The sequence below is a fragment of the Apteryx rowi genome, unplaced genomic scaffold (assembly GCF_003343035.1).
Source record: "Apteryx rowi isolate R43461 unplaced genomic scaffold, aptRow1 scaffold_4, whole genome shotgun sequence".
Classification (NCBI taxonomy): Eukaryota; Metazoa; Chordata; class Aves; order Apterygiformes; family Apterygidae; genus Apteryx; species Apteryx rowi.
Genome location: NW_020450529.1, coordinates 4,658,133 through 4,669,564, shown reverse-complemented (window position 1 = coordinate 4,669,564; position 11,432 = coordinate 4,658,133). Strand labels below are relative to the sequence as shown.

Below are 11,432 nucleotides of genomic sequence, written 5' to 3'. Positions count from 1 at the left end.
GGGGGGAGGGAAGATACTTTTAATCATGTTATATATTTTCTCTTTAATATCATTCTGAAACAGATTCAGACTTCCTATTTTCAAAACTCATTGGATTTCAATCAGGGAAGAGGATGTTTACATAAATAATCCCCCAAAGAAATTTGATTTGGCATTGTACTGGGCTGACTTAATTGTTAGGGCAAATTCTAGCTACTTTATTTCATTTAACTCATTGAAATGAAGAAAAGGAGAGTACTTTTGCAATATAATTCCAAAATATAAAGACCAGCTCTGACATTAACTGATCTTCAGTCCTCAGCTGACTCTGCCAGTTTAAGGAATTCCTACATTCCTCCAGTATTCCATCATTCTTCCATGTGTCAATGCAGTCAACTGGAAGGCTATTCTTGGCTACTGGATCTAAGCCAAAATAAGAGGTAATAGTTTTTCTGTCATAAAATAAACTGCACTTTTCTCTTCATTTTTTTAAAATAAACATTAAAGATTTTACAGATAAAAATCTTAATGCAGTGTAGGCCTAAGACAAGGTGTTTATGTACTCCAATATTAGATCCCCTAACATTTTTATGAACTGGATGAAGGAATGTATTCAGATGCAACTTTCAAAAATGACAGTTTTGATAATAAAAAAATCTCTTCAGAATTTTATTGAAAATAAATTGTATGCCACTTCTGGGTTTCAGGGTATATTCTTGAGCACATAGAATGTCCACAAATTGGAAAACTGAACCAAGTATGTTCAGCTGGAAACAAAAACTGTATAGGACTGCTTTTTTCCTAGGAGCATCCCAAATTGTTCGCATGCAAATAGTTATACCATTAATAATGCACAAATCTTTAGATGTTTACATAAGCTGCAGTTACATTTCAGACTACAGTGTCTACAAAAAATTTCTAAAACTTCCAAAAAGCATGAAAAAAGCAGACAACTGCAGTTAAAAATTTAACATTTCTAAGCTCATCCTTCAGAAACAGATCTTCAAGAATGATGGCGTTATTTGTATAATACCACAGAAAAACTCACATTCAATTCATTTCCAAACGGCATAACCATTGGGAAAGCAGCCCACCCATTTGGTATTGCTTGCTGGTTTTTTTCGTCTTCTTCTGATGCACATGGGATTTGATCCTTAGCTAGTGTTAGTTTCAAACTGAACATGACCTTGTAATATAAAAGTGGTCCTTAACTGGCAGGTTAAATGTTCATTCCTGCTCTGAAGGAAACCCAGATGCTAATGGAAAAGTCTAACAAAATGCTTTTAGTTTGGGTTCCAATGCTGAATAAGAACCCAATTTCATTTACCCTGTAGCTGTGAAGGATGATGGATTAGTTTCTCTTTATCACATTTCCAAACTAATTGTTTCAGACCAGCAATGTCATTCAAAATGTACTGGCTCTGATCAAATCGTTCTTACTCTAAAAGTAAGCACAAAAGTAAGAAACTGCTTTAGGAAGCAATATTTAAAAACATACCCATTAGCCATATCCATTTCAAATGACAAATTGTTCTTTTAATCACCTCCCTAGAACTTTACATTTAATTGCTCAGAGCATTTAACAACTCTGTTGTGCATTTTCAATGGTTGAAAGTATTTTAAATTGCTTCCTACTTATAATAATTTTGAGGATAAAAAGACAATAGTTTGGCTTATTGCTCAACTAAAACGTTCAGAAGAAATCAAATGTGTTAAGGATTTGAGATAAACTAATGGAAACTACCTAAGCATTTTAGTACATTTGTTCGAAAATTTATATTTAATAGGTGGTAGTAGTGACAAACTTCATTTCATAGTCTTGCACTCATTTAGGAGAAGGTACTTGGCAAAGCCCCTAGGAAAAACATTAAAATTACTTTCTGTATTCTTGTTACCAGTGTTCAGCAATGACGACATGCTAGGACTGCAGCCATCCCTCTCCTGCCTTTTCCTGACCAATTACCATATTCCCAAGGAAAAGTGGGATTATTTTAGTAAAGAAGATAAGAGTTGGGAAAAAAAGTAAATAAATTGTTAGTTTGTGTGTTTTTCTAGCAGCATAGGGAATCTTAGTAGAGAAAAGGGTCAAAAGCAGTTTTCTGAAACACTCAGAACTAGCTAAGAGAAAGTGTTTCACTTTATCTTCCTCTCTTTCTTTCTCCCCCTTCTTCCTACAAATACCCTAACAGAAAAGAATTCATGCACAGCCGCTCGTTACAAGACTCTTACCCCATATTCCTGAACCTAAATAAACTGAATGAGGCAGTGAAGACGGCTAAGGAGAGCAGACATCAGACAAAGTGGACATGCCAGAGTCTTTTTTGGTCTTCTGGAGAGCCTATATACATTTTGTTGATGAAACTTGCGCAACATTAGTCTCAAAAGCCTCTACTCTCCCATGGCTGCCTAACATTACATGTGCTACTACAAACTCTTCTAGAGAGTCTTTAGTAGATACCAGGTGTACTGAAGCCAGCAGATCCAATCTTATCCAAAACTCTTCCTCAGGCATTAGAGGAAACTGTATCTCTCATTGCACAGACCAGTTTCTGACATGCCTCCTTCCCCCTACCCCTCCAAAAACAATCCAGCTTTAATATACTGAGATTAACAACATTGCTTTCATTCATTCTGACCTAAATACTTGGGACATGCTATATATATATGTATATATACACACACACACACACATTTTATTTATATATATATATACACACACACACACACACACACACACTTAATGACTGCAGGCTAGAACCTCTCTTTAAAAAGAAAACAATAAAAAGCTACAGTATTACCATAATCATTTTGCTAGGGGTATTCAAGAAGACTTAATGCAAAATTTACAGGAGCTAGTAATACTGATTGTGGATGTTCCCAGGCTTTAGGCTTTACTGACCATCTGTCTTACCTGGCCATGAAACTATCCTTCACATACATCTCCCAAACTAAGACTTAAAGTGACAGAAGACCAAATATTTAACAAATAAAATATAAATATTAATACATTCAAGTGTTCACTGTCATTAATGTACATAATGAAACATGGAGAAAAAGCATTCTGTAAAGAATCTGGAGTGATACATTGCTTGTTTAGTTTGCCCTCTCCCAAACTGGAATCACACATCATTTGTTGCAAGTTCCTTCAGCTGGGTATACACCTCCACGCTAGCTTAAAACACATCTAGTATATAGTAGCTGCAGGTGTTGGACAAATACATGAATAAGGATATACTAATTTTAATCAGCTTTACTTCAACCTGGAACACAGGCTTATCAAAAAAGGGCATTTTATACGCACACACATGGAAGAATACAGAGTTAGTCTGAGAAATCATTTCTCTTTGTAGACATTGATTTGTTACTGGTGGGGAGAACAATATTTTGACAGATAGAAATCATTGTAAATTCCAGCTGGGAACATGTATTATTGTCCCTCATATGGGCAAATATAAATGTCTCTTGAGCACCATTTGATTTCAAACTGTCAGCTGAAATTTGTGCAGATGATGATGACACCAGCAGGGCTATTGCAAAATATATTTTTAAATAAAAATACCATTTCCCCTTGGCAGATTCAGAACAGCTCAAGAACACTATGGAACAATTTGTAAGACCATAGCTTTGACAGTATTCAACTTACTATTCTCCTTAGAATGCATTTTTGTGTGAAAACCTCATAATGTGCCTACTGCAAGTAGGATTTATTCTTCATTCCCACATGAATATCATCCACAGTCTGCTACAAAAGCAAAAAGTAGATGCGCAGAAATCAGACTACTTTGCACCTAACTGAAAACACACAGATGGGCAATAGAAAAGAAACTATAATCTGGAGTTCTATCAGTTTGCTTTTGCTTTGTTTTAAGGGTATGAAACATTTACAAAGCCAAATGAGTTAAATTAACTCAAATTATAGTTCCCTGAAAAATGGCATGTTGGTATTCAAGAGTGTGGAAAAAATAAAAGCATCAGAATATTTCTGGCATAGGAGAGATTTTCTGTGTTGTGTTATTCATGAAGCAGTCTTTCTGAAACTTACAGGCCTCCAAATGGCAATACAAAGACATGAGCAACAATTTGCAAGTCTAAACACTAATTTGCAACAGACATGACATTATTCACTGGATGATTTGTCATACTAACCAGTGAGCAATAAATTGTGATCTATTTTCAGTGATCTCATATCATTTCAGACCAGCATGCAACAACTTTAAAATAATAGTGATCAATCTAGCTTATAGCTTATCTTTCAAATATGGTCTCATTTATCAATTAGGACTGCATTTATCAGGACATGATAGTAAGATAGAGAACATTCTTGCTGCTTTTCATGTAGAAATGCCCTTGCCACATTGACCATTTCCATATGAAATAGGAACACTCATACCACACAAGGCTAATGGTGAATATAAGGCAAGTAGAACTTCATCCTAGCACTGTAAGCATGAAACCAAGTAGTTTGTTGGCTCCACAACATTCTTGGCATTTACCCAAGTTCTTCTCGGCTACGTTCATATTCCATATAGAAACAAGATAATGGTGGGTATACCCACCAACATAGTAATTCAGGCAAACCTGAATTTCTTGAAAAGTGCAGATAGCTATAAAGCTAATCTTCACCTCTATAAATAAAATGACTATGCCTCATTGCTCTCTTCTCTCCTGAAGGAGAGAAAACACCTTAAGTCTATAACATTTTCTGAAATTCAAAAATCACTGTCAGATTAGTAAAACTGACTGTGCTATACAAATGTAAATCATAATATCTGAAGGCACACTACATGATAATCAAGATACATGTACAGTAGTAATAGTAGGTAGTACCTTAAAGGAACTTCGGGATTTACTTAGGGCTTTGTTCCAAAAATCAGTAAATGAAGGAGTGACAAAGTCAAGAGTAGAAAAAATAATTTTTAGATCTCCACATCTAGCCTTTTTAACTAGCTGCATATTAAATGCATGTCTAATATTAAATTTTGTATGTTCATTTGAGATGATTGATATATTGTCTCTCCTTTGAAAACATAACAGAAAGATAGTAAAAGGTCAAAACAGCCCTGGAGACTTAAGTGAAGTTTAATAATTATAACAATTGAAAGAGATAGCAGTAGACCTACATAAACCAATTTTAGATGTCATTTTACCTCTCAAGTATGTGGGGAAGAGGACTTACTGTTTTGTGAAAAACAGTGTATTTTAACATGTTTCCTGTAACATGATTAAAGTTATATAAAGAAATGTGATCACGCACCTGCAGAACAAAGATCATTCATGACTGAAGAGTATCTTAATTATCAAAAAAGCCTGCTGAATTATAATATAACTTACATTATCTAATATAAGAGACAGTTGAATTGGCAAAAATATTTTCTTTCAGTTTTACTTAGAAATCCCAAATCAGTAACAATCATCGAATTATACATACATCCCTCTTCAGCTAGAGCAAAACCAAAGGGGGGAAAATCTTCACACAGAAGGTAAATCATTCATTGAATCTCCCATTCAGTAAATCTCAAACAAGTCTGCTGAAACAGAGAATGCCAAAATGGGAAAATGCTGTAACTCATTAAAAAAAAAGTTAGAGTAGTTTGTGATACAGGTCATGTTTAACCACAGTAATATAAAACTGATCTGTGAACTCTCAGCTAGAAGTATTGACTGTGAGCATCCTCTTCCTCCCACCATGTACTAACAACAATCACAGAAAACAAGCTAATATACAAGCTCAACATATGAGCTAACATATACAAAGTTAAATGGAGTCTCATTATGGGTTTAAACAGCAAGTGTCCATATCTTTATGGGACTGAAGCTGCAAACATTAAAGGACAAAAGTACCCTTGAGCGCAGGAATAATTCACTCCCCACAGGAAGGGAATATTCATACTATTTACATGACTATTTGTGGCTAAGATAACCAAAGTGGGGCAGGGGGGAAAGGGGGGAGATCTGTTCATATTGCAACTGGGAGGTTGCACATGGAGGAATAATCACAATTTATTCAAGTCTCCTTGAAAGCTCCTTACAGGGAATGTAAAAGGTAACTGCAAGTTTCCATCAAGATAGCAAGACCTTATAAATTGTGAGAGATGGCAAAACTCAAAAGGCTTTCATTGAAAGTGCCCACAAATACCTATAAAACAGGTGGTTAGTGCTGAAAGGGATACGAAATTCAGCATATGAAGGCACTGGTTTTCTTCACCTCTAAGAGAAAACCTGCAACATGCTTTGTTTCTTTCTTACATCTTACATGCTTAAGACTAAAACTTTTTTTTTTGTGACTAAAGGGGAAGAGAAGACAAAGTTCTTAAAGTTACTGTTGTTTAGAATTTGTTTACTCAGCAGAACAGGTACAGAATCACAAAAATCAGAGATCACAGGTCTGGAAAGGACTGAACAGCCCTCAGAGCCCTACAGCCAGGTCTGCTGTTCCTAAACCATCCCTGACAGATAGTCTAACTCATTCTTAAAAAAATTCCAGTTTTAAAGTCTGCCAGCTCCTCAGGCAATCACTTCCACGCTTAATAATTTCAGCCATTCTGGTCCTAGTATCTAATTGAGGTTGCCAGGCTTCCCTTGCGACAGTGGAAGTCCACAGTTACTTCCTGTTCTATTCTTGCTAGATAGAGAGAACAGTTCATTGCTTTCTCTTTGCACAAATTTTGCACATATTTAAAAATTGCTATTGGTTACACACCAGTTTTCTCTTTCACTCACGCCTAATAGATTATTACTCTTGCTCCCTTAGCAGCTCTGTTGAATCAGTCTAATCAATATTTTATCAAAGACTCACTGACTTGTGTCCCATCGTGACACATCTAAAGGCAATGTATGCTTGACATCACTGTGATATAGACTTATTTTACTGGAGAGAGAAAGAAGAGGATGGACAATTCCACTTTGTTCCATATATCTTGAAAACTTTAATGGTTAATCCTCCAATTCTCAAACAAATCTGAAAATTCTAAGTAATTCTGGTAACAATTCTTGATTCCATTTGGTAATTCATAGACCCTTCAGCTCTTTTTTGCATGAATAACAATTAGTGTGGGAGTGTCAATCATATTCCATCTGTTGGCTGCGAAAGAAATTCTCACCTTTTCTATGTGGTGATCTGAACCACGGCTCTTAGGAATACGAGCATGTTTTGTATCACCTCCTGTTTAACACCTCAAACTTTCACATTTCAGATAGAGCGCAGGATTGTAGTCAGTTTGGAGATGTGCACAGGATGTGCGTATCTCTTTGGCTTGTATAATTCAGCCTTTGGACTGTATATAGAAGCAGAATTTAATCATTCTGTTCTTACAGAGAGCTGGGAAAATAACCCATTTTCTCAGCAGCCAAAAGACAAAGCTGTTCTAAAGAGTTTAAAGATGATTTAAGCATATACGTCAGTTAGTAGAGAAGAAAGTTCCGCAGGTTTCAGAAGTTGTAAAATTGCCACTTTAGACCTGTGAGTACTTGGACTCTACCAAATTTAAGAGGCCACAATACCTAAATTATTACATTCACAATGCTTAGTTTGTATTACTTTGTCTTTGCAATCAAAATTAACATTTAATCTCACAGCCCTTCAAAAAATGGGATGGCATACCAACAAGCAAAATAAATAGAATCAGTTACATTAAAGTATTATTTGAGGCTCAATGCTAATTAGCCAAAGATTCAGATACAGAATGAATAATAAGATGTACTCACAACTTTGGGTCCACAAAGGATCCATACATCCAGTGGTCTGGTCTCTCTTAAGATAGCAGTGTTTTAATTATAGGCATCTCTTGGAGATATTGCAGGTTCGGTTCCAGACCACCGCAAAGAGAATATCGCAATAAAGTGACTCGCACAAATTTTTTTTGTTTCCCAGTGCATATAAAAGTTAGACTACAGTATAGCGTAAACAAAAGTGTGCAATAGCATTATGTCTAAAAAACAATGTACATACCTTAATGAAAAAATACTTTATTGCTAAAAAATGCTAACCATCTCCTGACCCTTCAGCAAGTTGTAATCCTTTTGCTGATGGAGGGTCTTGCCTCCATGTTGATGGCTGCTGACCGATCAGGGTGGTGCTTGCTGAAGGCTGGGGAGGCTGTGGCAATTTCTTAAAATAAGACAGCAGTGAAGTTTGCTGCATCCATTGACTCTTCCTTCCACAAAGGATTTCTCTGTAGCATGCAATACTGTTTGATAGCATTTTACCCACAGTAGAGCTTCTTTCAGAAGTGGAGTTAGTCCTCTCAAACCCTGCTGCTGCTTTATCAACTAAGTTTATGTCATATTCTAAACCCTTTGTTGTCATTTCAACAATGTTCACAGCATCTTCACCAGGAGTAGATTCCGTCTCAAGAAACCACTTTCTTTGCTCCTCCATAAGAAGCAACTCCTCATCCGTTTAAGTTTTATCGTAAGATTGCAGCAATTCAGTCACATCTTCAGGCTCCACTTCTAGTTCTAGTTCTCTTGCTGTCAGCCTGTCCGTTGAAGCTTTGAAGCCAGGCATTGACTTCTCCTCTCTAGCTATCAAAGTCCTAGATGGCATCTTCTTCCAACAGATTAGAAGGCTATTTCATCTTCATTGAAAACCTGCTGTTTTGTGTAGCCACCCCCATCAATTCTCTTAGCTGCATCTTCTGGATAACTTGCTGCAGCTTCTGCATCAGCACTTGCCGCTTCACCTTGCACTTTTATGTTACGGAGATGGCTTCATTCCTTAAACCTCATCAATCAACTTCTGACAGCTTCAAACTTTTCTCCTGCAGCTTCCTCACTTCTCTCAGCCTTCATAGAATGGAAGAGAGTTAGGGTCTTGCTCTGCATTAGACTTTGGCTTAAGGGACTGTTGTGCCTGGTTTGATCTTCTATCCAGACCACTCAAACTTTCTCCATATCAGCAATAAGACTGTTTTGCTTTACCATTCGTGCATTCACTGGAGAAGCACTCCGAATTTCCTTCAAGAGCTTTCCCTTTGCATTCACAACTTGGCTAACTGTTTGGCACAAGAGGCCTCGCTTTCAGTCCATCTCTGCTTTCAACATGCCTTCCTCACCAAGCTTCATCATTTCTAGCTTTTGATTTAAAGTGAGAGACGTCCGACTCTTCCTTTCTCTTGAGCACATAGAGGCCATTGTAGGGTTATTAATTGCCCTAATTTCAATACTGTTGTGTCTCAGAGAATAGGGAGGCCCCAGGAGAGGGAGAGACACGGGGGAGCGGCCAGTCGGTGGAGCAGTCAGAACACACACAACATTTATCGACTAAGTTCACCGTCCTACATGGGTGCAGTTCGTGGTGCCCCAAAACAATTACAATAGTAACAAAGATCACTGATCACAGATCACCATAACATATATAATAATAACGAAAGTTTGAAATATTGTGAGAATTACCAAAATGTGACAGAGACATGAAGTGAGCACATGCTGTTGGAAAAATGGTGCCAATAGACTTGCTCGACACAGGGTTGCCACAAACTGTGTTTGTTTTTTTTTCTCTCCCCACAAACTGAAGCTATCTGCGAAGTGCAATAAAGCAAAGCACAATAAAACAAGGTATGCCTGTACTAGCATCACTGCATTATACTATCAAATATCTTAATTTCAAGAAATGGGCACACCCTAGCACAATTAAAGACAAATCTAATTTCTTACAATTGTCTGGTCATACAGAAAACTAAATTCATTGAGGCTAAACAATTGTGAAACTGGGCAGAATTTAACTGCAGAAGATATTCAATTAGTGGAAATACCATAAAAATCAGACACATTAAGTGCACAGAAATTACAAGGACCTAGACAGACATTTCAAGATAAAAGTAAGTCCTTCTAGGTACTTCCTTCCCCCTTTTTCTCTTTAGCTTCCTTTGCTTTTATTTTCTTTTCTTTCTGTATTTAGTTCAGAAAGCAGGTTCCATTCTTGCTCTCTGATGAACTTATCTTCCATATTTCCACAGTGACAAAGAGATATTTTCCCTTAAAGTCAGATGCTCTGGTTGGAATCATAACAAAAAACACACACACACACCCCAAAAAAGAAAGAAAGAAAAAAAAACAGAAAAAACACACCACCACCACCAGTTCTAGTTTCAACAGCATACTTCGGAATTCTGTGCAGTGGTGTCGTCCACCTCCACACTGGAATTACATCCCTTCTCTGTGCCAAATAGATGGCGAAGGGAAACATGAGCCCCCAGATGCCACCTGCAATCTGCCTGCTAGGTGAAGCAGCAGCTTTCCAAACCACTGTTTGATCTAACATTTCAAGTAAGTCGTTACACTCCTTGCGAGTGTAACCCCAAAATTCAAATCAAGTTAACATACAGTATTGAGTTGACTGAAACTGCATTTCTAAACTACAGGACATTTGTTAAAAGAAAAAAAAGTCAGTCAGCCCAGCTATGTTGCTTTCCTGTTACTTGCTGAAAACTCTATACCTGAAGAACTTAACTGAAAGGTTCACATATACTTCATTCAAAAGAATGGGTCAAATGAAAGTGATAAATACATGTCCTTACACATGACATAATACTAAGACTTCACTGGGAAGAGTTCACACCTTACCTTTTGTAAGTTGGATGTCACCTGTCAATCAACACAATAGGTGCTGACTATAGAGTAGCCTGCTTTATTGAATTAAAATAGACAGCACTAAGAAATCTTAGTTAGTTAATTCATATCTGTTTAAAACCTGTGCTCATGGCTGGCTCCACGAAGTAACTTTGATAAATTTTTGCAAGAATATTCTACCCATAAGCAGCACTTACTCTCTGCACCAGAGGTTATAGATTTACTGGTTTTGGCAGGTAATACTTGAATTTAACACTAAAAGCATGGAAACATCCAGCATATCTAGCTCACACAAGACATTTTTAAAAGCTGCTGTTGATTAAAAGGAAAAAAAAAAATTGGTTCTTACCTCCAGCATGAGGTGGTGTTCCACAAAGCAGCACAACTCCCTGCCCCTCTCGAACTGATACTGTGCTTCTTATTTTAGTTCTGGAGTTTTCAACATCTGTTTTTGAAAGAAAGGTAACCTGAATATTAGGAAACAGAAAAGCCTAAGTATACAGGTGTTTCAAGATCTTCAACTCCAAATATCAAATCATTTAGTATGCAAATAAGTTCAATGATTTCAGTTGATTACTTACAAAAGAATGGTTGTTCAACATAAGCAAGGATGACAGAATTAGGACCAAAGAGAACTAATTTACAAGAATATAATTAAACAGATTCTATGGCTAATTTTATTCTTATGCCAGGTCTATACTATCAGAAATGTCAATAACTAGAAAGGAGTTATCAGCATAACTTAAAAGGAAGTCTTTAAGCCACTGTTTCTTCTAAAATGAAGAAAATAGCATCAAGATCCTACTGAACTACTTTAACCACCTGTAAATTAATGCTAACAACACGGCTATTCAGAAAAGAGATGCATGCCTTTAAATAATTAA

The 11,432-nt window shown here is 36.7% G+C and overlaps 1 protein-coding gene across 1 annotated transcript in view; it reads right to left on the bottom strand.

The window, feature by feature from the left end:
* Positions 1 to 11,432, bottom strand: part of CNTN3 (contactin 3) — an 87,193-nt gene that overhangs the window by 48,028 nt on the left and 27,733 nt on the right. The window contains exon 5 of the mRNA XM_026075004.1: positions 10,898 to 10,993. Coding sequence (XP_025930789.1) covers positions 10,898 to 10,993 — 96 coding nt within the window. The remainder of the gene's footprint in view (positions 1 to 10,897; positions 10,994 to 11,432) is intronic.